At 34.5% G+C, this 26857-nt stretch overlaps 3 protein-coding genes and 1 non-coding gene across 6 annotated transcripts; 3 read left to right on the top strand and 1 right to left on the bottom strand.

Moving 5' to 3' along the window:
* The first annotated feature begins 10592 nt into the window (after positions 1-10592).
* TRNAL-AAG (transfer RNA leucine (anticodon AAG)) lies at positions 10593-10673 on the top strand. The gene has a single exon. It is a non-coding gene; the product is annotated as a tRNA-Leu (tRNA).
* Positions 10674-11994: 1321 nt separating this feature from the next.
* On the top strand, positions 11995-12874 carry LOC110656358 (protein indeterminate-domain 16). Its single transcript, XM_021813084.2, has one exon. The coding sequence runs from the start codon at positions 12041-12043 to the stop codon at positions 12587-12589; it is 549 nt and encodes a 182-aa protein (XP_021668776.2). The 5' UTR covers positions 11995-12040; the 3' UTR covers positions 12590-12874.
* A 5591-nt stretch (positions 12875-18465) lies between these two features.
* LOC110656356 (TITAN-like protein) lies at positions 18466-23360 on the top strand. 3 transcript variants are annotated; one of them, XM_021813081.2, is made up of 7 exons: positions 18466-19042; positions 19527-19653; positions 19887-20196; positions 20333-20403; positions 21393-21447; positions 21670-22091; positions 22779-23360. In XM_021813081.2, the coding sequence occupies exons 1-7, from the start codon at positions 18756-18758 to the stop codon at positions 22803-22805; spliced, it is 1299 nt and encodes a 432-aa protein (XP_021668773.1). In that variant the 5' UTR covers positions 18466-18755; the 3' UTR covers positions 22806-23360. The 3 variants fall into 3 exon arrangements, with proteins under 3 accessions (XP_021668773.1, XP_057996103.1, XP_057996101.1); XM_058140120.1 differs by having other exon boundaries at positions 18511-19042; positions 19554-19653; XM_058140118.1 differs by having other exon boundaries at positions 18511-19042; positions 19524-19653.
* A 92-nt stretch (positions 23361-23452) lies between these two features.
* On the bottom strand, positions 23453-25058 carry LOC110656357 (probable methyltransferase At1g27930). The gene is given in 1 exon segment (XM_021813083.2): positions 23453-25058. A coding segment is annotated over 1 exon segment (960 nt). The 5' UTR covers positions 24757-25058; the 3' UTR covers positions 23453-23796.
* Positions 25059-26857: the final 1799 nt, after the last annotated feature.

The raw sequence follows: 26857 nt of genomic DNA, 5'->3' as shown, positions 1-26857 counted from the left end.
ATTCGACAGTTGACCGGGTCAGACCCGTTACCGGAAAAGTTTCCGAATTGGACCGAGGTTTTGGCTAGCCCCCCATTGTCAGACGTCCCGAGCGCGTTCCCGAAGTCGGAATTGGCAAAGGTAAACCCGAACCTTGCTTTTTCGTAATTTTCTAGTGCTGAAATAGGATTAAAAATCCATAAAATATTCGTGGTAGCTTAGAAAATTATGATTCTTTTTGCAATAGCTTAGTAATATTGCTAAGGACCGTGGGGCAAAGTTTTAGAATTTTTAGAGCTTATTTGGGCAGTTTTTGTAAAAATGGTCAATTATAAGGACTAAATTGAAACATTACATACTGTGATGGATGATTGATTTGATGGGCCCAGGAGGGGGTGTGTGATATGATTGAGCTGTGGATATATGGATTGTAAATATAGAAGTGTGTTTTGAGCCATTTTGCAGGTTGGGTAGGTCCTAGGTATAGGGGAGACTCTGCCGGATTTTCGGCACGACTTAGGACGTATTGGTCTTTTTCTTTGTTTGTATTGAGTCAGATTTATTAAATCATTGTAATAAAATTGTCAGGTGAGCCGGGATAGCCTTCTTCCTCCGCCCAGCCGCCATAGTGATTGTCGTCAAGTCTGTGAGTAAAATATTAATTTTAATTGTAATTTCACTATTATTATATGTTCAAGTATGCCCATGCATCACTTATATGCATATATTTATGTAGTTAAACTCTAGGCATGATTTATGTTGCATTGATAACTGTTAAAGTGCCATGGATGTTGTTGTGGTAATTTGGAGCAGTGTGCGTGCGTTGGCGTGCGTGTGATGTGGTGTGGACTATGGATAGGACGAGTAGTCACGGCTTGAGTTCTTCGCTGGGACCCGATCCTTCGAGGGGTAGTCACGGCTTGAGTTCTTCGCTGGGACCCTCGATTTGGTTTATTAAGCGAAAGTCCGGCTTGAGTTCTTCGCTGGCACCAGGTTGGATTTAAGAGAGCTGTATAGGGGATCAGCTCCCATATATTATGATTGATGCTACAGGGTGCGTGAGTGCTCCAAATTACCTTTTTGATGTTATGATGTGAAAATGATGTTGATGTTGCATTTCACTTTACAGGGTACATTAGTTTTAGATAGTTATAGAGATTATGGTTAAAATTGATATTTTACTCTCTAAGTCGAACGCTCACTCCTGTTCAATATTTTTTTCAGGCTACAGGAGGATTTTATTTTGGTTAACCTGCTTTTCTCCTTCGCAGGTTGTTTTTCAATATTTGTGTAATTTTATTTACTCCTAGAATTTCCGCATGTGTTAGAAGTATTTATTTGATTATGGTCTGTAATATTATTATCATGTTGGACCTGTAAACGTATAATGATATGCATGTTTGATAGATTAGATGAGGGAGCTGAGCTCCCATTTATTTTTATGAGGATATGAGTATATGGAGGGTGAGCTGAGCTCCCCAATTGAGTATTTATTATGTTTACAGGTCGGGTGAGTCGAAAACTCTCCGTTTGAAAGTCCATTTTATGGCCGGACTCTGTCCGTTTGTTTTCTTGATATTGGGCCCAAATGGGCCTTAGAGTTGGGTTAATGAACAGTTAGGCTTACTACGAGCCTCGGAGGCTTTAGGCTGGCCCAGGTCCTAGTGCCGGTCCGGCCCATAGGTTGGGTCGTGACATAAAATCTGAGTTTGAACAAAAATAGGTGTTGTTTGGTTGTATTTGATTTGTAATTGTTGCTGTTTGGTGGGAATTTGAAAATTGTGATAAGTTACTTGCATTGATTCTTGGGGTTACACTTAGCTACTGATCTTGAAATTTAATCTGTGATATTTTGAGGTATTTGGGACGTCACATATCAATTTTGGGGGTAAATGATATTGTTTGGTTGTTGAATCAAATTTTACTCACAAACCAGCCAATTTTTTGTTCACATAGTAAACCTATTCAGAAAAATCTGAAAATTTTCTCACTATTTAGATACTATCTCAGTGGCCTCCAAATAAAATTTCAGCTCAAAATTCCATCATTTGGGTTGAAAACAAAATTTTTGACACAAACAAGTCATTTTCTGGTTTGCATAGTAAACCGGACCAGAAAAATCTAAAAATTTTCCCACTATTTAGATACTATCTCAGTAGCCTCTAGATAAAATTTCAGCCCAAAATTCCATCATTTGGGTTGAAAACAAAATTTTTTGACACAAATCGGGCATTTTCTGGTTTACATAGCAAACCCACCCAAAAAATTTTGAAATTTTACCAACAATTAGTCAATTTTGAGATAGGTTTGTCCACAAAATTTCAGGACAAAACTCATTCATTTGACTGGTGAACTAAATTATTGCATCTTGTGATGAAATTGTGCTATTGTTGGAAGTTTTGCGACTTGGCTATGATTTCTGGCATTTTAGCATGATATTTGATCCTTAAATTGTTATTTTTTTTTAGTCTACAAAATCTTTTCACTTATATTAATTACTTTAATTTTTTTATTCTACAAAATCTTTTCACTTATATTAATTACTTTAATTTTGGAGTCTTCTTTTCTTTGATTCTGTGTCTCATTGCATATTTTTATTTACGTCTTGTTTCATCTCGTTCTTGAATATTTTAATAAAAGTTGTGAGTGTTTTGTTTGTTTTGTATTTGGGGTTCTTAAAAGATACAAATGTAGGAATTTGAGTAGTAAAAGGCAAGAGTGATGAGTGCATAAGAAGATAAAAGCCTAATTGTATGCTAAACACTTGAGAGGATGAGCCATTTATTTTCTAACCTTGTTTTCTTTGCAGCAAAATGGAACAAAACACAAGTAGTAGTAGTGGAGTTGAGGGGAGGAATTTTGAAGATAAAAGGGTTTATAAGGAGGCTATGGCTCAACAATTTGAGAGACTTTCTCTCCAAACAACTACTCATAATGAAGAATTGCAAACTATGAGAAGAGACTTGAATGAGTTGAAAGGTTTGAGAGCTGATGTGAATAGGATGATGGAATATATAATGGGTAATGAGAGGAAGAATAAAAATAGGAGGGAGGAAGTAGTTGTGCATGTGGGAGATGGAGGTAGAGTTGGAAGGGAAATTCGGGTAGAACCTAGGATGGAGGAGCAAAAAGAGTTGAATTGGTATGATGATGAGTTTAAGGAAATGTTTGAGTATGAGAACCATCACTTTGATGGTAGGAGGTTTTGGCCACCAAGGGGGAGAGGTGTTAGAGGTAAGAGAGGAGGAAGACAATTTAGATTTGATAACTATGGTGAGAGAGAGATGCACTATAAGAGGGTTGATGCCAATGTGGGAAGCATTCCTCCTTTTCATGGCAAGAAGGATGCCGAAACTTGTATTGAATGGGAGAGGCAGATTGAGATGATTTTTTAGTGCCACAATTATAGTGAGTAGAAGAAACTTAAGCTGGCAACAGTTGAGTTCAAGGATTATGCATTGGTTTGGTGAGATCAATTACTTGCACGGAGGAGAAAACATGGCTTGAGGGGTGTTACTACTTGGGCCGAAATGAAGGAGATCTTGAGGGAAAGGTTTGTGCCACCACACTATGGAAGAGAGGTGAAGTTGAGATTGCAGCAACTTACCCAAGGAAGTAGGAGTGTGGAGGAGTATTACAAAGCCATGCAAATTGCCATGATTAGGGTTGAAGTAGAGAAGGATGAAGAGGCCACCATGGTTCAGCTCTTGAATGGGTTGAATCCTGACATTGCTTACATGATTGACTTGCAAAATTGTAGAATGATAGAGCAAATGATGCAAGTAGCCATCAAAACAGAAAAGGAGATGAAGAGGAAGCGGGCTGCCAAAAGTAAATGGAATACTCAATCATCATACAATTCAGATTCCAATGCACCATGAAAACCGAATTGGAGTGGAACACCTAAAGTGGAAAAAGATGTGCCAAAAGTGAAGAAGGAGGAGTGGAAAGGAAAAGGGAAGATGGAAGGAAAAGTAGAAGAGAAAAATAAGAAGGCAGGAAATAGAGCAAGGGATGTGAAGTGCTTCAAGTGTTTGGGAAAGGGGCATTATTCCAATGAGTGTCCAAACAGGAGAGTGATGTTTATTAGAGAAGATGGAGAAAGGGAGAGTGGTGAAGAAAAGGTCGAAGAGACTGCTAGTGATGATGAGTATCTTGATGAGGGAGAGCAAGCTCCCATGGATGGTAATGTTCTGGTCACTATATGCACCTTGAGTGCACAAGTCAATTTGGGTGATGGAGATAAGGTGCAAAGGGAAAATATTTTCCATACTAGATGTTTGGTGAATGAAAAACTATGTAGTATTATTGTGGATAGTGGTAGTTGCTGCAATGTTGCTAGTAGCTTATTGGTTGAGAAATTGGGGTTGCGTACCATTTTGCATCCAAAGCCATATGGTCTCTAATGGCTTAATGATTGTGGGAAATTGAGAGTTACCAAATAGGTTGTAATGCCTTTTAGCATTGGGAAGTACCATGATGAGGTAGTTTGTGATGTGGTGCCTATGGTAGCTACCCATTTGTTGTTAGGCCGTCCATAGAAATTTGATAGAAATGTGGTTCATGATGGGAAAAAGAACAAGTATACAGTTTTGAAAGATGGTCGAACCTACACCTTGCTTCCTATGTCACCATCTCAAGTGCATGAAGACTAAGTGAGGATCTTCAAATCAGTTGAGGAAAAGAAAGATTGGAGAGAAAATTTGAGAGACCGAGCTTGATGAGAGGAAAAATGAGAGGAGAGTGAGAGCCAAAGAAGTAAAAGAAAAAGAAAATAGTGAGGGCTCGGGGCAAAATGAGAGTAAAGAGAAGAAAATGAGTTTGTATGTGAGAGAAAAAGAAGTGAGAGAAGCCTTACAAGGGGGGAGACCTCTTTGTGTGCTTATGTACCGGGAGGTAAATTTATGTTTATCTGACATTAACCAAAACTTGCATAGTGTTTGTTGCAGGAATTTGAGGATGTGTTTCCAGATGATCTTCCTTCGCGTTTGCTACCAATTCGAGGGATAGAACACCAAATTGACCTCATTCCGGGTGCTTCAATTCCAAACAAACCAGCATATGGGAGTAATCTTGAGGAGACAAAAGAACTATAAAGGCAAGTGGAGGAACTTTTGGCAAAGGGCTATGTGCGTGAAAGTATGAGTCCATGTGCGGTTCCAATGCTCCTTGTATGTACCAAAGAAGGATGGGACATTCAAAATGTGTATAGATTGCCTTGCTATCAATAAAATCACGATAAAGTATCGATATCCCATTCAACGATTGGATGATATGCTTGATGAGTTATTTGGTGCATGTGTGTTTACAAAGATTGACTTGAAAAACGGTTACCATCAGATTAGAATGAAAGAAGGGGATGAATGGAAAACCGCGGTCAAGACAAAATATGGGTTGTATGAGTGGATGGTTATGCCATTTGGGTTAACTAATGCACATAGTACTTTCATGAGGTTAATGAACCATATGCTTAGATAATTCATTGGCAGATTTGTGGTAGTTTATTTTGATGACATTTTGATCTATAGCAAAAACATGAATGAGCATTTGCATCATTTGAGATATGTGTTTGATGTGTTGAGATCTGAAAAACTGTATGTTAATATGAAGAAGTGTTCTTTTTGCTTAGATAGAGTTGTCTTTCTTGGTTATGTTGTGAGTAGCAAAGGGTGGAAGTAGATGAGCAAAAGGTCATAGCCATTAGGGATTGGCCAACTCCTAAAAATGCATATGAGGTTAGGAGTTTTCATAAATTGGCTAGTTTCTATAGGAGATTTGTGCCTAATTTTAGTATTATTGCTGCTCTTTTGAATTAACTTGTGAAAAAGGATATTGTGTTTGAATGGAAAAAGAAGCATGAAAATACATTTGCTGAATTGAAAGAAAAATTATGCACTGCACCATTGTTGAGCTTATCTGATTTTGATAAAATATTTGAAATTGAATGTGATGCTAGTGGTGTAGGTATAGGTGCAGTTCTGATGCAAGAGAAATGCCCTATTGCATATTTTAGTGAGAAATTGAATGGTGCTACCTTGAATTACTCTACTTATGACAAAGAATTATATGCACTTGTTAGGGCCTTGAAAACTTGGCAACATTATTTATGGCCTAAGAGAGTTTGTCATACATTCTGATCATGAATCATTGAAGCATCTTAAGAATCAAAATAAGTTGAGTAAAAGGCATGCTAAATGGATTGCTTTTGTTGATTCATTTCCATATGTGATTAAATATAAGCAAGGAAAGGAAAATGTTGTTGCTGATGCACTTTCTAGGAGGTACTCACTTTTGTCTACACTTGATGTAAAGTTACTTGGGTTTGAATTCATAAAAGATTTGTATGCTAATGATGATGACTTTGCTGGTTTGTATGATGCTTGTGAGAAGGGTGTATTTCAAAAATATTATAGACATGATGGGTACTTGTTTAAAGACATGATGTGTTCTATACGTGACTTGCTTGTGTTAGAATCGCATAGTGAGGGTTTAATGGGCCATTTTGGCGTGGCAAAAACTTGGGACATCTTGCATGAATATTTCTTTTGGCCTAAGATGAGAAAAAGTGTTGAAAAATTGTGTTCTAGTTGTGTGCAATGTAAAAAGGCCAAGTCTAGAGTTATGCCACATGGATTGTATACACCATTGCCTGTGTCTAAAGAACCTTGGACTGACATTTCCATAGATTTCATATTAGGGTTACCTAAGACACAAAGAGAATATGATAGCATATTTGTGGTTGTTGATAGATTTTCTAAGATGGCACATTTCATTTCATGCCATAAAACTGATGATGCTACTCATATTGCTGATTTGTTCTTTCGGGAGGTTGTCAAATTGCATGGCATACCTAGGACGATAGTTAGTGATAGAGATGTTAAGTTCCTAAGTCACTTTTGGAAAGTCTTCTGGGGTAAGTTAGGCACTAAACTTTTGTTTTCCACTACTTGTGATCCACAGACTGATGGACAAATTGAGGTAGTGAATAGAACATTAACTACTCTATTACGTGCTAGATCCAAAAGAACTTGAAATCTTGGGAAGATTGTTTACCATTTGTTGAGTTTGCTTATAACCGTGTTGTGCATTCTTCCACAGGATTTTTACCTTTTTAGCTTGTATATGGATATAATCCACTCACACCACTAGACTTGCTACCATTGCCTATTGATCATATTGATAGTCTAGATGGTAAGAAAAAGGCTGAATTGGTTAAGAAATTACATGAGCAAGCTAGAGTACACATTGAAAAGAAAAATGCACAATACGCTTCTCATGCTAACAAAGGCCGCAAGGTACTTATTTTTGGGCTAGGTGACTTAGTGTGGGTACATTTCAGGAAGGAACGGTTTCCAAACCAATGAAAATTGAAACTGCATCCAAGGTGTGATGATCCATTCAAGATGTTAGAGCGTATCAACAATAACGCCTACAAAATTAAACTACTAGGTGAGTATAGCGTTAGTGCTACATTCAATATTTCTGATATTTCTCCTTTTATTGATGTAGGGTCAAATTCGAGGATGAATTATTTTCAATAAGGGGGGAATGATGAGGAGACGCTACCACCGGAGCCACTTCCATTGTTCAAGGGTCCAATTATAAGAGCAAAGGCAAGGGAGTTGCAAAGATTGGTTAGTAGACTTTGGAGGCGCCAAGAGGATCAAATTGGGCTTGGCTTGGGCCTTTGGAGGACAAATGGATCAGTTTCACACAATTGGACCTTGGAGCCTAGCCTCTAGAATATTCTATTTTTGTTTCTTTATACCATGTGGCAGATTAGTTATTTGTAACTCATATAAATACTTATCTTCTACATCAAATAGGGAGCTAAGATTAAACATTGAGAGAGTATTAATTTTCGGTCATTGCCGTCAATTATAAGAGCTTTATGATTTCTTGATTGATTATCAATTTTGCCTTGTTTATTGTTAAAAAATCTAATTTCATCTTTAAATGTTATGTCTCTAATCTAAATATTAGGGGTGTTCACTAGTGACTATACCACAAACTAATATTTTGATTATCTATTATTTTATTATTTTTTCCAACAAAATTATTTTTCTATTTTAGTTAATAATTATATTTTTATGCAGAAATCATTTCTCAACTATATTTTTTATATGGTCATAGAATTTTAAAAATAAATAATAAATATGATTATAAATAGGAGTAAAATTGATTGAAAAAATAAGTTATAGTATGAAAATTATGAGTATATCTTTGTAAAATTTATTAGATTAATAGAAATGATATATATATATATATATATATATATATATATATATATATATATATATATATAAAATAATTTAATTTTTATGAAATTTTTATATTTTGTATCATAAATTTATGTAGAGCAATAACAATTTTTTGAAAAATTTTTTCACAAAAAATATATCATATTAATAGAGAAATAGTTTTAACACCTTGCAAAAATGTAAAGATATAGCATTTTTGAAAATAATACAATAAAATATTATTTTTAATTAATAAAAATGTTATACACTTTCATTATTATTAAATTTAAATAATTCAATTCATTATTATTAATTTAAAAAAATTATTATATTAATTATCAAACATATTATATTTATATATTATTAGAAAAATATTATTTTTTTATTAATTTAATATATTTTCTGTAAAGTACTAAAGAAAATAAATATCACTTTACATAAATTTATATAATAAAAGATAAAAATTTTATAATGTTTAAATTATTTTTGTGAATAAAGTAATTATTATATTTTAAACAAAGTAATCATAGAAATTAGAATCAATTTATACATAAAAAGAATTAAATAAGATATTTTAATTAATTATACTATAAATTAATTAAAAATTACTATCACAATAGTTAAAAATTTATTAAATTAAATAAAATAAAAAATAATTTAATAATAATAATTATTATTGTTATTAAAATAATAATTAAAAATTAAAATTACATATTAATCCGTACAAAACATGACCATTATACTAGTTTTAGATATATTTGATATGACTAACCATGCGTTCACGAGAAAATTTCACACCATTATCTCATCTAAAGCCACGAAAAATAAGTGTATTGAAAAAAAATATATATATATATATATATATATATACAGTGGGAAAGTTAGAAAAATAAAGAGATTCCTGCCCAGCGTGCGTGGGACCATAACAGGCCCCTGTAGTGTACTGATTGGCAGGATGACTATGGTACCCGCGAAGCTAATCCAAATCTGATTATTATGGTTGGAAACTATCTGAATTTATTTAATTTTTTATATTTTTAAAAATAATCTATATAAAAATTTATTTTATTAATAATTTATATTTTAAAATTTTAATAATTACATAAAATATTTAACTTTATTTTATTTAAAACAAATTATATAAAGATTATTATAAAAATATATATATTTTATATTTAAATAATATAAAAAATTTAAGTTCAGTCTAAATATTATTTTTTAAATTTAAATTTATTTTAAATATAATTACATATTATTTAAATTTATTTTATTAAAATTTAATTAAATTAAATATCAATAAAAACTCGACTGTTGCCATATCTAGCAGTCCGGGAGCGTGATGATTGGGGAAAATGTAAGGTTTTGCATGGACCATATAAGGCCTGCATGGATAGGTGATCTTTTTACGAAAATTTGTTATAGGGCACTTTAGCCTTTAGAAAGGGAGGGCTTTTAGCTCGTGCAGGCGACCCCAGACACACGAAATTTGCCGAGGGCTTCGTTGGAGTCCATTATATTAAATCATTGTCCTGAAGTGACCTCCATTAACACTGCGCATTGAACCTAGAGAGATAGAGTGTAGTGTGTGTGTCTATATATATATATAAGCCAAAACTTTTTCACATGCTCCACCCTCATTTGATATTGATATTGATAGATAAAAATAAAAAGTTAAAAAAAATATTATTTTAAATGTAATTAATAAAATAGTTTTGAAAAAAATTATTTAATTATTTTAAAAAATTATAACTAAAATATATTAAATTTAATTTTAAATTAAAATTTAATATTTTTTAAATAATATATTTAAAAGGATGTTTTTTTTCAACCCCACAACAAAACCAACACATACCCTTAACATTTAGTCATTGTTCCTGCCCAAGGGCAGATTCATATATATGAACAAAACATAATTATTATTGTTGTTTTTTACTATTGAATAAATACCAAATATTTATTTCACAATGTATGAAATCATAAATTTAAATTCTCACAATTTTCCTCTCTTTATTAATTAATAAATTTTTAAGAAAATATTATTATTATTATTATTATAGAACTACTTTTATTATTTAACCTTTATTTTGGGAGTAAAATGAGTTGTTTTAAAATGAATTTACGCCCATAATTAATGAAAATATTATTTTATTTACGAAATCTAAAATGATGAGAATATTTTAAAATTAAAATGTTGGATATTAATATTGAATAAGACTCTAATTTTAAAGGCTAATTAATCAAAACTTTTCCTCGCATGCAATCATTAAAATTTTGTTGGATTTTTAATGCAGACAATGGCACCTCTGGTCCCGTTGTGGCCCACGCTGGAGTATTTACGAAATAGTCTTGTTTCTGAAATGAGTAAACATTAATGTGGAGATGGCCGAGTTGGTCTAAGGCGCCAGATTAAGGTTCTGGTCCGAAAGGGCGTGGGTTCAAATCCCACTCTCCACAGTCCAAATTATTTTTTGTCAAAACATAAAAGGAAAGGCTCATAAATTTTATTAAAACACCAATTTTTTTTAATTATTTTAAAAGTAAAGAAAGTATTATATGAATAGATGCACAATATAAATATTTAAAAAAAGGTAATAAAAATATTAATTATTATTATAGATAATTATTAATTTTTCCATATATAAAATAAGAATTATATATATAGAGAAAATTTTGAAATGAAATATCAGAAAGTAAAATACATCTATAAATTAAATCCAAAAATTCTCAAAAAGTTTGACTTATTAATTAGATATCCATTTTCCTTAAAAAAACAAATTACTTTTAGGATGACCTAAAAGGTGACTATTTAGCTTTTATGAATGCAATATTGTCCATAAGAACACATGCATTCCTGAAAATCAAGCTCCCACATGCATAAAGTCTTTACAGAATCTTCATTAATTTGCACCACCATCTCCTTCCTATTTTTATATCTTCCTTCAATACCATCCCATGATCAACAGATTTACCTAATTTTTTAAAAATTAAAATTCCTAATTTAATTTATCAACCCCGCATGGGGATTCCTAATCCTAAGCATAAAAATTTTGTATCTCACAGTTGAACGGTCCTAGAGGCTGAGTAAGTACCCACAATCATGGACAGCCACAGCAGAGTGGCCATCCCACGTGCCAGCCCTGCCCACACCGTGGGCTGCTGAGTTAGAAAGTGGAGCACTTTTTTCCTATGAGGGCCCGACAACCTTAGGCCTACCATAAAAGCTTAAATCCATGTCCAAAGCACCCAATATTTTTTTTCTTTCCTTTTTTAATTTTTTTTAATAAATAAAATCTCTTACCTTCTAACAACACTTCGCGCACGTGCGACTCTAATTATTACACACCCATAGGCCACACCCCTCCATCCTCATCTCCTCTCATCGCAATTTAAAAGATCTTAAAAGAGATGATCAAGTCAATAATAAATTAATTAAATTGAAAAGACGAGCAAAAGCAGAGACCAACACTTCGCTACAGTACTGCGACAAAAAAAGATGGCTACTCATAGCTCAATAACGTGATCCGTTATTTATCTTCTTTTTTGGCTCTTTCTATAACGGAATTCACACTGTACCCAAAACACCCTTTACTTTTACCCACATTTAGCCATTGTGGTAGAAGATGTGAGCGTCAAGTATGAGGAGCGAGGGTTGTTATTGTCATTTCATTTGTGTTGAAGGTGGTTAAGTCATTTTGCATGGGGACCATGGGTTTAATGGTAATTTGGTTTGGTATGATTTTTATATATAGGCACCGGTCTTTGCCACCTTAACAGTTCCTTTGAGAGCTTAAGCCTCTTTCTTTTTTTTTCTTGGGGTTTCAATGGAAGAGGATGATCAGAAAGAGTTGCAGCTGCTTCCTTCTCAACACTCTCTAGCAGCTTCTTCTTGTTCTTATTCACACATGTCGTCTAGGCGTCCGGAATCTTCTTCGTTGAGGTATCGATCATCATCGGCGATGGTGTCAGATCATCATCATCAAATTGGAGGGGCGCCATCGCTAGACTTGAAATTATCAATCAGTCTTAGTCCAATCCAGGCACCATCTAACTGTGTTTTAACAGGTCCCATTTGTGATTTCAGTGATGGGAATAAAGCGGATACGAGCTGCGTGGAGGCTTTGAAATGGCAGGCGGCGGAGCAAATTAGATTGGCTGCCATTGAAAAAGCTTATGCAGAGAGAGTGAGGGAGCTGACAAGAAGGGAGATGGAGTTGGCGCAATCGGAGTTTGCAAGGGCAAGAAGTATGTGGCAAAGGGCTAGAGAGGAGGTGGAAAAAGCGGAAAGAATGAAGGAGAAAGCAACAAGGCAGATGGATTCTACGTGCATGGAGATCACTTGCCAATCTTGCAGGCAAAGGTTCAAGCCTTAAATTAATATATGCTTTTGTGATGAGATTTGAAACCCTTGAAGACAAGATAAGAAAGATATTATTCTATAGGGGCCAAATTGTTGAGTTTGAATATTTGGGTATTGGATTCCTCCTTCCTTCACCAGAACAGAAGAATTAAAGGATAAAGATCAAGGACACAACATAAGTGGCATGAAAAAAGTTTGCAGTGCCCATAATTTGTTTTCCCCAATTTTCATCATTAATTGTGATGCGTTTGATTAATAATTATATGACTCAAGAATTTATTTGAAACCCAGATAACATGTTTCAAGTTCAAAATGGATAATCTGAAAAAAAAAAAAAAAAAAGAAATCTGTATTTGTCTTGGGCTTTTGATCATCACTGACTTAGTAGCGTACTTTCAGCAAAACCTAGATAAATATTTGGATGATCATGCATTTGCCGCGTTTAATTCGGTGATTTAAGTCCAAGATTGGTGTTCTTACCACTTTCTTGATCATTCCTATGTTCTTCAATCATAATACATTAATTTCCAGAATATTGATAACTTCATATGATGGTGACACGGCTAGCATAAGGAAACTTCAATTAGATGTTAACAAGTCATTATCGGCCTATAATTCCCACTGTCTACCATGTACATGCACTTAGTATCTTTTTTAGGGAATGAACTTAGTGGATATTTGGCACAGCCTAATTAATTGAATGTAATTAATGTATTGACGTAAATTATTTTTTAATAATTTTTTTATTAAATGTTTATTTGATTACATTTTATAATGTTCAATTAAATTCTACCAAATATACACTTCATTCTATCAAATATATTGAGTTTCAATCGCACGCCTAAGAAGATTTTAGATGGGAGTTGAATCTTCTTCCCGACACTTTGAATATTCAAATCTTGTATTTCAAGTGGCATTTGCATCCTAGCTAGTGGGTTTGAGCATGAAACAAATTCGTTGGAGCAGACTGTAGATGGACACAGAAAATTGTATGGAAGTTGATAGGCCGACACACACATTAGTCGGTGGGAAATGGGAATGTTAAGAGATCAAGAAAAATATATGCCCAAGTAGATAGGCTGCCATATCTGTCAACAATCAACCTGAAAGCAAGACTGCCGAACCAACTGATAACTCAAATTCTTATCCTAATTGCACCATCAAAAGCTGAAAAAAGAATTACAAATGGATTAAAATTTGTTAAAAAATTAGAAAGTCGGCCAATGCAGATTGCGTTGTATATAATTTGATATGACACTTGCGTAGTCAAAAATAATCAAGTGCTTATAGCTCTTTATAGTTTTAAATAGAAACGACTTTAGCTCTTTATAGTTTTAAATAGAAATGACTTTCGGCTTGGGACTTCACTGCCTAATATATTCAACTATCAAGGATTGAAAAGGAATTCAGCTCAGAACAAACCTCTCTCTGCAAGCAGGACTGGCAAATTAACCAAAAGGGGAAAAACAATGGATTTGTTTATGTCCTTGAACTTGTGCTCTCTGCTGCCATCAAACATCAATGTATGGTGCTTGTGACCAAGTTCATTGCAATTTTAATTTTCGTAGATATTTTCGAACTTGGAACAGATAGTGCAGCCTAAACGAGTCAAACCTGATGCCTATCAGAGTCAAGTTCAGAACCTTGATTTTGATAGAAAGGCAAATGAATCAGAACAAAAAGCAAGAAAATTCATCAAGAACAGGACACAAAAGGATAGCTGCATCTACTTGTATTTAAGTTGTTAACTTTTGCTCATCAGAAACCAAACACCCACTATCCTTGTCTGGGATCTAACACAAACCCGGCATTTTCTGCATAGGATGATGACCTAACTGAAATCAGCCCGAGTAGGGGAACAGTAACCCCCCTTTCAAGATTTCTCCAGAAACATATTAGCTTGATTTGTCAGCAACCTCCAAATATGTAGCTCTAATACAGTTAATCTGTCATGGGTGCCTCCAATAATTCACTGCCCTTGATTCTTTTCCTGAGGTCAAGACATAATCCTGTGGGGGCAGAGTGTTCTTCAAGTTTCAAAAATTAGGTCCTTCTGAAAATTACATTTGCCAACACCAAAGAGAACATGAGAAGAAATAAAGCTAATCCTAATCTATTAGTATCAATACCACGTTCTTAATTTGGCTGCAGAACCTTTTTGAGTGCTCAACCTAATTGAAGAATATTAAAAAAAAAAAAAATTACCTTTTTTCACTTGTAACCAATTCTTGTCATGCTTATGTATGCAATAAACAACTGTTAATCACACAACTTGAACCAGACATTAGGATCGCTTTCAAGCTTTTAAATGCTTAAAGTTTTAACAATATTGCTCCGTGCTGTTCTGTAATGATGATCTTTGCTATAAGCGCAGACGCGGTTGAAATCCCTTCATCGTGTGTTCTAAATCTACTGCTAAGTTGGATAAATATCAGTATCTCAGTAATTAAGGAGGAAGAAAAATGCAATTATCTTCTTTGCATGTGATGTGGGATGCCAATGATGGGAATGCAAATCTTTGGTGCTGGAAACTAACCAAAAAAAAAAAAAAAACACTATTTATTGACGGTATCCTAATTGAGTTGCATAATTAAATGATAATCATACTAATCACGAACCGTACTCCGACATATGGCCACTTGCATTATGGGGCCTTGTCTTGTATCTTTTATTTGGATACAATCAGGGAAATGCAAGAGCTATCAACTCATCCATAAAGTTGATGACCAAAGATAAAGTTGTAGGACATAGTTGCTGAGCCATCAAACTAGTCATTATGACAAAACCTTAACATTTGTCTTTTCAGATTGTCCACATGTTATCATGAACCGATACTGTATTTCTACTGGAAAATTTTGATGTAGATATGTCAGAATCATCGATCCAGCACTTAAAATGAATTGTAGAGAGGACTCAGGACCCTCCCCTTATCCCATTGCCATACTTTGGTGTCTATAAATGTCCCCCATACCAGGTTTTCTCTGAAGTTACCTGTTCCTGAAACTGACAGGTCTTTTATCAACTTCACAAGAGATAAGTAGCCCATCAAATCCATATACTTGTAGTAATTTTTGCATTATGAACATTAATTACAAATTAAGCTTCTCCTTTACATTTTAAATGCACTATCTGACGATAAAACTCAGTAAGATATCATCTTTTTATTGCTGATGCATTATTACTGCTAATAGCAGAAGAGAATCTGGTCTGGGTTCGTAAGACAGTGCCAATCATTTAGTTAAATTTTGGAAGGAAGCATAAAGGAAGTATTAGATTTAAGAGGGGACAAAATATGGTGGTGTTCATATCATTTCATGTGAGAATTCATTTTTCAATTTTCACTTTCTGTTACCTAAGTAAGGTAAGTTAATTTCCCTCAAACAAGATTCTTCTCCTACCTTTTCATTGTAAAACATAACCTCCCCCTTCCCAAAAAGAAAAAAAAAGGGAAAAATATGAAATGTTGAAGGTATATATTGTTCATTCAAGTCATGTCTAGACCAATCAAAAAGAACAGGGCAACTCACTTTAGATATGTCAGGAAATATTAGTTCATGGTGGGACTCAAGCTCTTGATCTCAAACCATGTGAAAATGTATGTGAGTCACACTATTGCAATATATTGAGACTGGCTAGCAAAAGGGATGAGGGAGCTGTATCATTTTCAACAATGGAAATTTAAAAAGAAATATTTGCAGAATAGAGGTCAGGTCATCATGCAGATCTTTTTCTTATCTGCAGTCTACATCAGAAAAAGATCTGCTGAAGCTATACTATGTTCATCTATTTATATTCCACCCTCGCTCTAACATATATAAAAGTAACTAATAAATATTTTTAATTGTATTACTAGTGGATGTTATAGCTTAGAAGAAAATAGTATTGCAAAGCCAAATTCTCTCTCTCTCCCTCCTCTGCTTCATTCTTGTGGGGTAAAAGACAATTAAAAAGGACAACCAACTAGCTTTAATTTAATGACGTTAGGGTCTTCTTCAATACCTTAAGATTTCAAATCGAATTCTAATCTAATCAGTCAATTATATAAAAAAAAAGAAAGAATAATTTCATATCAACTAATATCATGATAGAATCAATATAAAAAATAATATTGATATTGTTTTTAGCACAATTTTTCTACCTACTAGCTAGGGGTGCAAATTAACCATCAAACTAATTTAGTCTTATTTGAAAATCTTAAAAAAAGGGTTTAAATTTAATTTCAATTTTCTCATTTTAAAATAAATGAGTTTATTTAGTAGAAAATATTTTTAAAATACGAACAAAACAATATTCTTTATTTAGTTTTATAATTAAAATAGATTGATTTAAGGGAATGTTTAGTTTGATTACTTACTTTTAATTTTTAGCTTAAAATATATTTTTTAACTTATATATTAATTTAAAAAATAATTAATTATTTTATAAAATTATTTAAAATTAAACAAAAAAGAATATATAATTGAATTTTGTAGTTGTTAAAATGGCTATAGTGTTAATATTTTTAAAAATTATTAATTTTTTACTTTATAAAAAGAGTAATTTTAAAATTATTTTAAGTGATTTTTTAATTTATAAGTTAAGTCAAATATTCTCTTAATTTAAAAACTTTATAAAACTCAACTTAAATCAACTCAACTCAACTCAGACTTTATCAAAAAAATTTAGAGTTGGCTCTATGGATTCTCTTTCTCCACTCTAAACGATTTTGGGTTAAATCATCGAAAATTTGTAATGTTTCTGGGTTATGTTGTACTATTCTCCTTCAAGTCAGTTTAGGTTTACCCCTTCTTTTCTTTCTATCCTTTAACCTAATGTGTTTTGTTTGTCTAACTGGAGCCTTCATATGTCTACGTTTCACATGATCAAACCACCTCAATCTTTCTTCTCTCAATTTATCTTTAATTGACACCACTCATACCTTTTCTCTAATACTCTCATTACGGACTTTATATAGTCTAGTATGGCCACTCATTCACTTTAATATTCTCATCTCCGCAACTCTTATCTTAGACACATACGACTCCTTCGGTGCCCAACACTCATTACCATAAAACATTACCAGTCGTATGGTTGTATGGTAAAATTTTCCTTTCAACTTATTAGGAATCTTGCAATCACATAAAACTCCCGTGACACGTCTCCACTTCAACCATCCAGCTTTAATCCTATGACTAACATACTCCTCACATCCCTCATCTACTTGAAGGATTGAGCTAAGATATTTAAAGTGACTACTTTTGGTCAGTACCACTCTATCCAAACTAACTCTTTCCCTATCACCAGTTCGCTCTTCATTGAACTTGCAATACATGTATTTTATATTCGTTCTACTTAACTTAAAGCTTTTTTACTCTAGAGCACTTCTCCAAAACTCTAATTTTCTATTGACTACTTCTTGCGTTTCATTTATCAGAACTATATCATCCGCAAACATCATGTACTAAGAGATACTCTCTTATATATGTTTCGTCAATTCATCTAAAACTAATGTAAAAAGGTAAGGGCGTAAAAAGGTAAGGGCGTACAGCTGAACCTTGGTGTAATCCAACTGAAATAGAAAAATCTCTTGTGTCCCCTTCTACTGTGCACACAATAGTAATTACTACTTCATACATATCTTTTAACACTTGTATGTACATACTAGATACCTTTTTTTGTTTTAAAACTCTCTATAAGATATTTATTGGAATACTATCACAAGCATTATACAAATGGATAAAAATCATGTGTAGATCTTTCTTTATATCTCTATAATTTTTTATCAAATTTCTAATGAGAAAGATCGCTTCCATAATTGATTGATCGGACATGAAAATAAATTAATTGAGAAAGATAGAAGTGTCATGACTTACTTGACCGATCGTTACATAAATGTTGTTTGATTCTATAATTTTTTCTACTAAATACTAATAGCGCAAAATTTTCCATCGGGAGATTTGGAAATTGGCGGGTAACGGGGACTAATAAAACGAGGGGCTTTTATGCACCCAACGTCTGCGATAAGTCGGTGAATGGCGAAACGGTGCGTTCTAGCCTTTCAGTATGAAGTATCGTTCATAGAGACCAGGCCAGTTCCGATTTGAGGGGCTGAAATCTGCAGTCTTTGATTCTTGGTAAGAAATAGATAAACTGATGATCACACAAAGATTCAGAAAGCTAACCCTGACCCTAATTCCAAAATGAACGCCATGAACGAGAAGAAAATTAACAATAATAAGAAGAAGTGTGAATTCGAGTTTTGCAAGGTTTGCAATCTGAATCACGACAAAGGACATCGCCATAAGTACTTTCCTAACCACAAGAAGTCTCTCTCTGCTTTTCTCTCTCGATTCCAGAGCAAGCTCGCCGACATTCGGTTCTTCCTTAAAAACCCTAGTGTCCTGCGCCCCGAGCACGCCTCTCGTAATCGCTTCTGGTGCGTCTTTTGCGATGCTGATATCGATGAGATAAGCAGCTCCTTTGCGTGGTGAGGGTTTGAATTGCTTTGCATCAAATGAAGATTTTTAATTTTCTTTTTTTTTTAACTGTTTATTTAAAATTCCGTGTTGTTGGTCACTTCGTTTAATGTCCTTCTGCAATTGCTTTTCTTGTGGATTAATTGTACTATTTTTTTGCACAGTTTTCTTGATTTCTACGAAACTGTGGACAGTTCAGTTTAATTCTCACAATGAAGAATTTGATATTAGTTACCAAGAGAATGTGAAATTGAATGAATTTATGTTTAGAAGAAAGGGGAGTTTTTATATGGATTTGGTCCAGAGTGGGTTGCCTTAGCTTAGTGAAATTTTTGAAGCCAAATTAATGAAATGAAAATTTTCTAATTTGTGCTTTCTTTTATTTCTTCAACCATGCATACTCTTTTAGTCTTTTTGATGTTGTTTTCTAAGTGGTAATACAATGAATCTTCTTAGATTTATATTATATATATCTTTTCCTTCCTAAAAAAGCAGTGCTAATGCAATAAATCATCTGGCAAGTGAGGATCATGTGAAGAACTTGAAGCATTTCCTGTGGAAATATGGTGGTGAGATGAATCACATGGATGCTTATCGAATCTTGGAAGCTGATGTGGCTAAGGTATCATCATTTTTCATATTATGGCTGTTGAATTTTCGTTGCATGGGATTTCTGTGGTTCAAATATGATGAACTAGTTGTGGAAAGGATTCAGGAGAGGAAAGAAGATATTACTTGATATTTTGTAGCATTTTTTTTTCTTGGTTCCATGAAAAAAAAATGTAGAAAAGGATGTAATAACATAAAAGATACAAATGGTTTACTGACTAGTGGTCATTTTTTTGGTAATTGTAGTGGGAAAAGAATTGCAAATCACTGGTGAATGAGGCTGCACCATCCAATGACAGATCTAATATGCTGCAAGTTGGACCTTCAAATGATATCCGAAATGAACTCAAGAACAAAAATATAAATGACTTTGAAAACTGTACTTTTGATCCTATAAAATCAAATCTTTCTAATGGTGTTATGCCTTTACATTATTTCACGAATGAGTATCAGATATCCCATTCAGGACTGTCAGCAGATACGAATGTTGGGCCATTTGTACATGATGCCATCTTTTCTATTCCTGCGGATGCATGGATTTCAAATGATTTAGCAGGTATGAATAATTTGTTTATTTGATATGTTTTTTTTTCAATGAACTATTTTGCTTGCTTTATGTTGAGCTTTCCCGCATGGAGGTTGTAATCACTACTCTGTTCTTTTGGTATGTTTTTTGTGTTTGGATTATGCAGTTGACTGGAATAGCCAACAGCCTCTCCCTTATAAGAATTTAATATCTTCCTCTGATCTTAGTTATAGAGGGGTGAGTTATGTCCTTCACATGCTTCCTGTACGGATTTTGTTTCTTTCCAGAAATTGGAAATTTATTTGTTACTTTGAATCTTTTTTGGCTGGGTGGCTAAAATTGGACGTTGTAGTTTATATATTCTTGACATAGATTTTTAATTATCATTTTGTCATTTTTTGTTGCCATCATTAGGTAAAACCATTTAAGATTAACAGTTGGGTTCTCACTTCTCAGAATGTAATTTGCAGCTTATATAGTAGATGGCTGGTGATGTCTTTGAATCTAGGTTTTGCTTTTTTATTCTGTCAATAAATGCCACACTTTTGGGAGATCTGTTGAGTATCTGACGAGGTGATATAGAGACCCCCAGGTTTTTGGTACACATTCTTTTCCTTTAGATGATTGTTTTGGGCACTGTACAGAGATTGAGGGCAGCTAAGACCACATTTTGTTTTTTCACTTTTCTGTCTTCGGAGGTGGTTTAGGTGCACAGAAAACTATACAATGTAAATCCTTGTTTAGCATTTTTTCATGGATGTTGTCATTAGTCTGTTAACTACTTTCATACCATCCTGGTACTAATTTTCTGATCATTTACTTGAGGGGTAAGTGCATACATATGTATGTGGTGATGTCATGTTCTTTGCATATTATACTATTTAGTATTGTACTATTGTTAATAAGTGTATTTATTAACTGTCTACTGTTACTTATTAACTTGTGCAAAGTGCAAACAATGACTTGTATTTCCTGGTCCAGTTTTCATATTGTAGTTCTGCTGTATGGTCAGGTATTGCAATACATTCATATCCCATTTCATATTTGAACAGTATAATATGTGCCTTTTATTTCTTTGACAATATGCTTCTTCTAGATGCCCCTTGACATCTGCATGCCATTGCATGTTCTATTATGATTGATGCTTATCCAAACAATATTTCTTTTCTGCTGTATGCTTGAAGCTCTAAGAAATGAAATTTATGATTTTTTTCTCTTTGGTATAGGTGAGCCAAGGTTATCAGGGTGGAGGGATGGTAAATGGAGTGACCAGTTCACAAGGTAATCATCTTTGACTATGTTTGGTTTGTTCTTTTTCCTCATCCCCCGCACCCCCTTCCCTCTCCTCCTCCTATCTACTTTCTTAACCTACTCATCTAGATACCATATGTCATTTGATTCGCATGTATTGTGGAATGAAGTTATGCTATGCAAGAAGTTTGGAGTGTTATTAGCATGGTGTTTCTTTTGAAGGCAATCCTAATCTTGTAATTATCTTGTCAGGTTCGCATAATATCACTCAAACTTCTGCCACTCCTCCCAAGAAGGCTGGAGGGAATGTGCACACTGGAGGACCTCCTCCTTGGTTTGAAGCAACTGAAGAAAATCATCTAAGTGCTGAATTGAAACCAATTTCATCTAGCTTCATCTCCCTCTCGAACAAGCCAGGGAAAAAATTAAATCCAAAAAGGGTGGGAGCTGCTTGGGCAGAAAGGAGAAAAATTGAGCTGGAGATGGAAAAGAGAGGAGAAATTGTCAAGAGTGACTGCGATGATAACTGGCTTCCCAATTTTGGTAGAGTTTGGCAATCAGGAAGTAGGAAGGAATCTAGAAAAGAGTTTGAGAAGGAGAAACAAAAATTACCCAAGGTTGAAAGTCATTCTGAGATGCCTCTTAAAATAAAGCCTTACATCAGTAAAAGAATGGTAAGCACCAAGTTATTGTGTACTGTGTTACATATCATTTGATATTTTCTGTTTTCATGCTAGAGATGTTTAAGATTATTGAAATCCATACTTGTTTCATCTTGCCAACTATAATTCATTTCCACTATTTTCCAATTACATGACTGTCCACATCTGCAGATAGTGGGACCTAATTGTGCATAACCTACTAAAAGCAACTTACAATTACAAAATTATACCCCTTTTTTGGAGTTTTGAAATGGAATGGATTGAGTTCTGACATAGGGGGAAATTGTGTCTGAACCAGCAAAATTTGAGTTAGAGAAAAATTAGCTAGTTATTAATTGGATTGGAATGCCATAGATTAAACTTTCATTCAAAATGCTTCTGAATGCGTGGCTCGTGGCTGCTACAAATTTGGTTTCCATTTCCCCCGGATTGGAGTGGGAACTCTCAAGTTCACAGCAATATAGTTGCTAAGTTATGTACTGTTCATGCAGCTCTATCTTGGAGGGAAAAGTAACACACCTTTGCAGTGATAAAAGTCTCACTAGTTTAAGTTGGTATGCCAATAAGTCTTTTGCTTCTTAGATGACAAGTTTATATTTGTGTTTGCTATCAATTGTTTTAATTTGTGAAACTCTATTTCATGATATATAAATGAATTTCCTTAGGCTTATGCATTTTCATATTTTCTCTTCAACACAGCGACGGGATGCAAGTGAAAGTGAATGATGGCCAAGGATGTATAGTGATTATCATGCAGAAGAAAGATAGCGCAGGTGCTAGACATGGTGAGAGGTTAACATGTATATTCTACTGTGATTCCCCTTACCTTTGAATTTGAGATCAATTGAATTGGATATTGCCATCAAAAGTGAAAAGGGATATTAGTGAACTTCAGTCCAGAATTGGTAAATCAGCTGTTGGGGTTTGTGTTGTAATCATGACAATGCAAGGTATGGCAGCTGTTGACGCTCGGTACTCTTTCATTGTGCTGAAATGAAACTATCCCGCATCTCATATTCCAGAAAAGAGATTATTGGTTTCTACTTTTGGTATTGTGAAATGTTGCAATTTATCAAAATATGATACACAATGTAATTACCACATTCTATTCACTGTGTGAAATCCATGGCAATATACTTTCTCTGTTCAGATGTTAGAGCAGTGTGTCATGACACATGACACAAGCTACTTGCACTAGCTATCTGAGTATATATGATTTATGCTAGTACTAAAGCCTAGACATTTGCTATATAATTTAGTGGAACAGATGATTCATTTTTAGATTTAAGAGCGCTAGAGTAGTTGGTTCAATGAGTTAGAAAATGCAAGAAACTGCAAGTTTGTATAGAAGGTTCTTTCATTTGACAAACCAGTTAACAATGTGCAATTCTCAGTGCTTCTACTCTCTGCATAAATCAACTCAGTAAAAATAATGAAGCAGCATATGGTTCAAGGCTGAAAGTATTTTTCTTTATATATTTACACGATTATGTATACATAGTTATATACTTTCCACTTTGTTCTTGGAATTGTTCTCTAATGCATGGCAGTGATTTGATATTGTGCGGTTGTGTCCCTTGATTGACGTGACCATGGCTGGTGTGTGAAAAAATTTGTGGCATCTGAATACATGTTTTTGGTGATGCACTTGGGCACAGCAGAGAATGGTCATGACATGATGGAACTTGATTCTTTATGCATTCACCTCAGATCGCCTTCAGTTTCTGCAAAACCTTGTAGAATCTGATTTACCTGTGATCTCAAAATTCCAAAGCTTACCCTTTGATGAAACTAAGTTCTCATCACACAGGGAATCCCAGGAAAACGACTTCTCAATTGTTTGATCTACATCATGTACTAGTGCATCTGTTGTATTTCGAGCTTTTGTTATTATACTAGCTGTGTAGATTGTAGCCATCCTGCCTGGGGCCGCTGGTAAGTGTCCGCTTGGTCCATTCACCACCACCACATCCCATTTCTGCTCATATGCTTCTGGTGGTAAATTTGTTAAAGCAAGTCTGCATGCTGAATTTGGAAACCTTCCTGAGCGGGGTGCACAAACTGGACTTTTCCTTGCATGCTTGAGCAGTTTGCAAGCTTTCTTTGCAGGTATATGGTATTCAACTTTGTAGATTCGAGTACTGTTGGATTTTGCTCTGATCGCACTTATCCTGTCAGGATTGTCCTCTAGAAGGACAGTGATGCCGCCTGAGTTGATTGAGGAGAGTTTTAGGTACTGGGGCTCCAGCCCAAAAATAAGTAGGTTGCGGGGGGCCTTATGCCTAATGAGATTAGATAGACGCTTAAATTCCTTTTTCGTGAGAATGGTTGCATTGGCAGAGATTTTATGTTGAGTGGCTGGGCTGCTAGCCATATTTGATGAAACGTTGGTGCATTCTGGAGACGCAGAATAACATGTCTCATGCAGAGTTAGAGGAAAGGCAGGCAATGGAGTAGAAGATGTGGTTGCAAGTCTAAGAAGTCTAAGGATGGAGATGGGTGATAAAATGAAAACAAGGAAAGGTATGACTTATTTTCCAGTTATTTTTGTAGTTTTATTTCCTCCGAGAGATTTGTGGCCAACAGGCAGATAGGTATATGCTTCAGGTGAGCTTGGAGGTGAAAACTTAACAAGAGGAGTTGTTAGGGAACGGTAATGAGGTACTTCTGAGGGCATTTTTTGTCCCTTGCCTCTTCCTTTTAGTGGCGCACTGTGAAGATTGCATCTGTTCCTTGCAAGGTATTGGTTGGGTTTTCTATGACAATACGTGTGTAATTATGAAGCTTTAATATTTTCTTGAGAAGGAATGAGCCTTTGCTTTTGTTCCAAGTGTTACCTTCTTCCATGGAGCTGTTAGCCAGTTACCTAATTGCTGCGGTTACCATTGTACTAGTCAATGATGCTCATGTGTATCAGTTACGAAAAGAATAATGGAAGAGCTGGTTTTTCAATAATTTTTTCTTAGGATTGGTGAGTGTCTTGAAACTTCTAGGAAACTGAGTCGTTGGCTCGTAGTTGTCATTTTGCTCCTTTTTTTGGGCTCGCTTGATGCATTTGAGTGAGGCTGAAGAAGGCTAGTGTGTGGTTGTGGGGTTGCTTGCAATCAGTTTCGACTTTTCATCAAACCCACAAGTCGTTTCATTTCTGATGTCTGGTCGGCATTGATGTCTAATTGAATTTAAAAATTTAATGGCCTAAAGGCTAACCGGTGAACCTTGCCGTGGGAACCTCAGGATACATAAAAATCCTCAAAAACTCCATAACATGAACAGGTGTCCTGTGTCATTGTCATTATATCCTGAACGTGGATGAAGAAATGATACCATTTTGTTAGAAAACTAAATTATGGTGCAGCAAGAGTGTGCGTGAGTGGGTTATATATAAGATTAAAGATTCTGTTAAAATTGTTATGATTTTAACAGTGGTTTAATCCTGTCTTTAAATCGTGTGCGTGTGTTCTTTACCTTCGACAGAAAAAAAAAAAAAAAAGGAAAACCTTCCTCAATTGTATCTCAGTGGACGCTTAGGCTTAGAAAGAGACTCGGAAGTGATATCCTTGCTCCTTCCTCTAGGGTGGTAACTGGTGAATGTAGGAGCTGCTGCAGATTGATGGACATGCTCGCCTAATGTATCAACATTCTAGAAGTTGATATACGCAGGGAAGGTGCATGTCAAGATTTGGGTTGCCCTATAATTCTAGAAGTTGCACTTCTGTCCTAATATAAATTTATTTATATCTTTTGTTAATGAGATCCAATTAATTTCCACCGATTGAAATTGTAGTTGCCCTGTTACCTCAGAAAACAACTATTTGCATGTTGTGAGAACAAAATTCCTTTTCTTATAGTATGATCTATCATACCCTCTTGAAATTTAAAAAGAAAATCTTAATAAATTGCTTTTCTGTTCTTCAATTAACTATTAAAAGAAGAGAGGGTGTGTTGTTTAAGCTTTGTAGTCCTCCGAAGGCTAGATGAAGGACTGTCTATTTTACCTATATTTGTGTATTTTAATTTGCAAGTCCAATAAGAGCCTTCTGTTACATTAAACTGAAAAAGAGGACAGTGTATGCAGCAACTAGTTTTTGCTGGCCTGGAAGAGCAACACATTCCATTTCTTTCATTCAGTCATGTAATGAGAAGAGAGACATACATTAAATTAATGTCATGTTGAAATTATAATTTTTTTTTTTCTGATAAATTTTGCTGTCTTGCGCTTGAGGCGTTGTCTTCTAAAGGAGTAATTTAATTTCTCCACTTTTCTTCTGTATTAGAGTCTAAATGGCCTTGAAGACTAACAGCAGCCGTCTTGCCCCTGAAATTTTACCGGGGCTAATATGTCCACAGTGCAGGGTCTTGCAACCAATACAATTGAGTTCCATGAAATATAATTTCCATATGTATAGCTAGCCTCTACTAGAAATGCATCTTCGTTGGAATTGCAAATAAAGCCATTCTTCTGCGTCTAGCAAGGGTTCCAACAGGAGCCAACTAGCCAAGTCCTTAGAATATGAAGGTTTGGCATTCCCACCAAAGCATATAAAAATCAAACATCACCATCACCAATTAAATGAGCCTACCTTGTTAAAAAGGTCATTAGAACGTTGCTTTCATGCCATAGGCTGATATTTCGTCCCAATTTAATATATGTTTTTGCAGTAGAGTTTGATGATGACTCTGATTGATAGAGGTCAGGACGTAAGCCAAACGAATGGTACAATCAAGTTTTATTCCAGAACCTCAACCTAATATCAGATTGCATGTATTAATCCTCTATA

Source organism: Hevea brasiliensis, chromosome 17 (genome assembly GCF_030052815.1).
Source record: "Hevea brasiliensis isolate MT/VB/25A 57/8 chromosome 17, ASM3005281v1, whole genome shotgun sequence".
NCBI classification, from domain to species: Eukaryota; Viridiplantae; Streptophyta; class Magnoliopsida; order Malpighiales; family Euphorbiaceae; genus Hevea; species Hevea brasiliensis.
The sequence above is the reverse complement of the archived record's forward strand: the minus strand, read 5'-3'. Positions and strand labels throughout refer to the sequence as shown.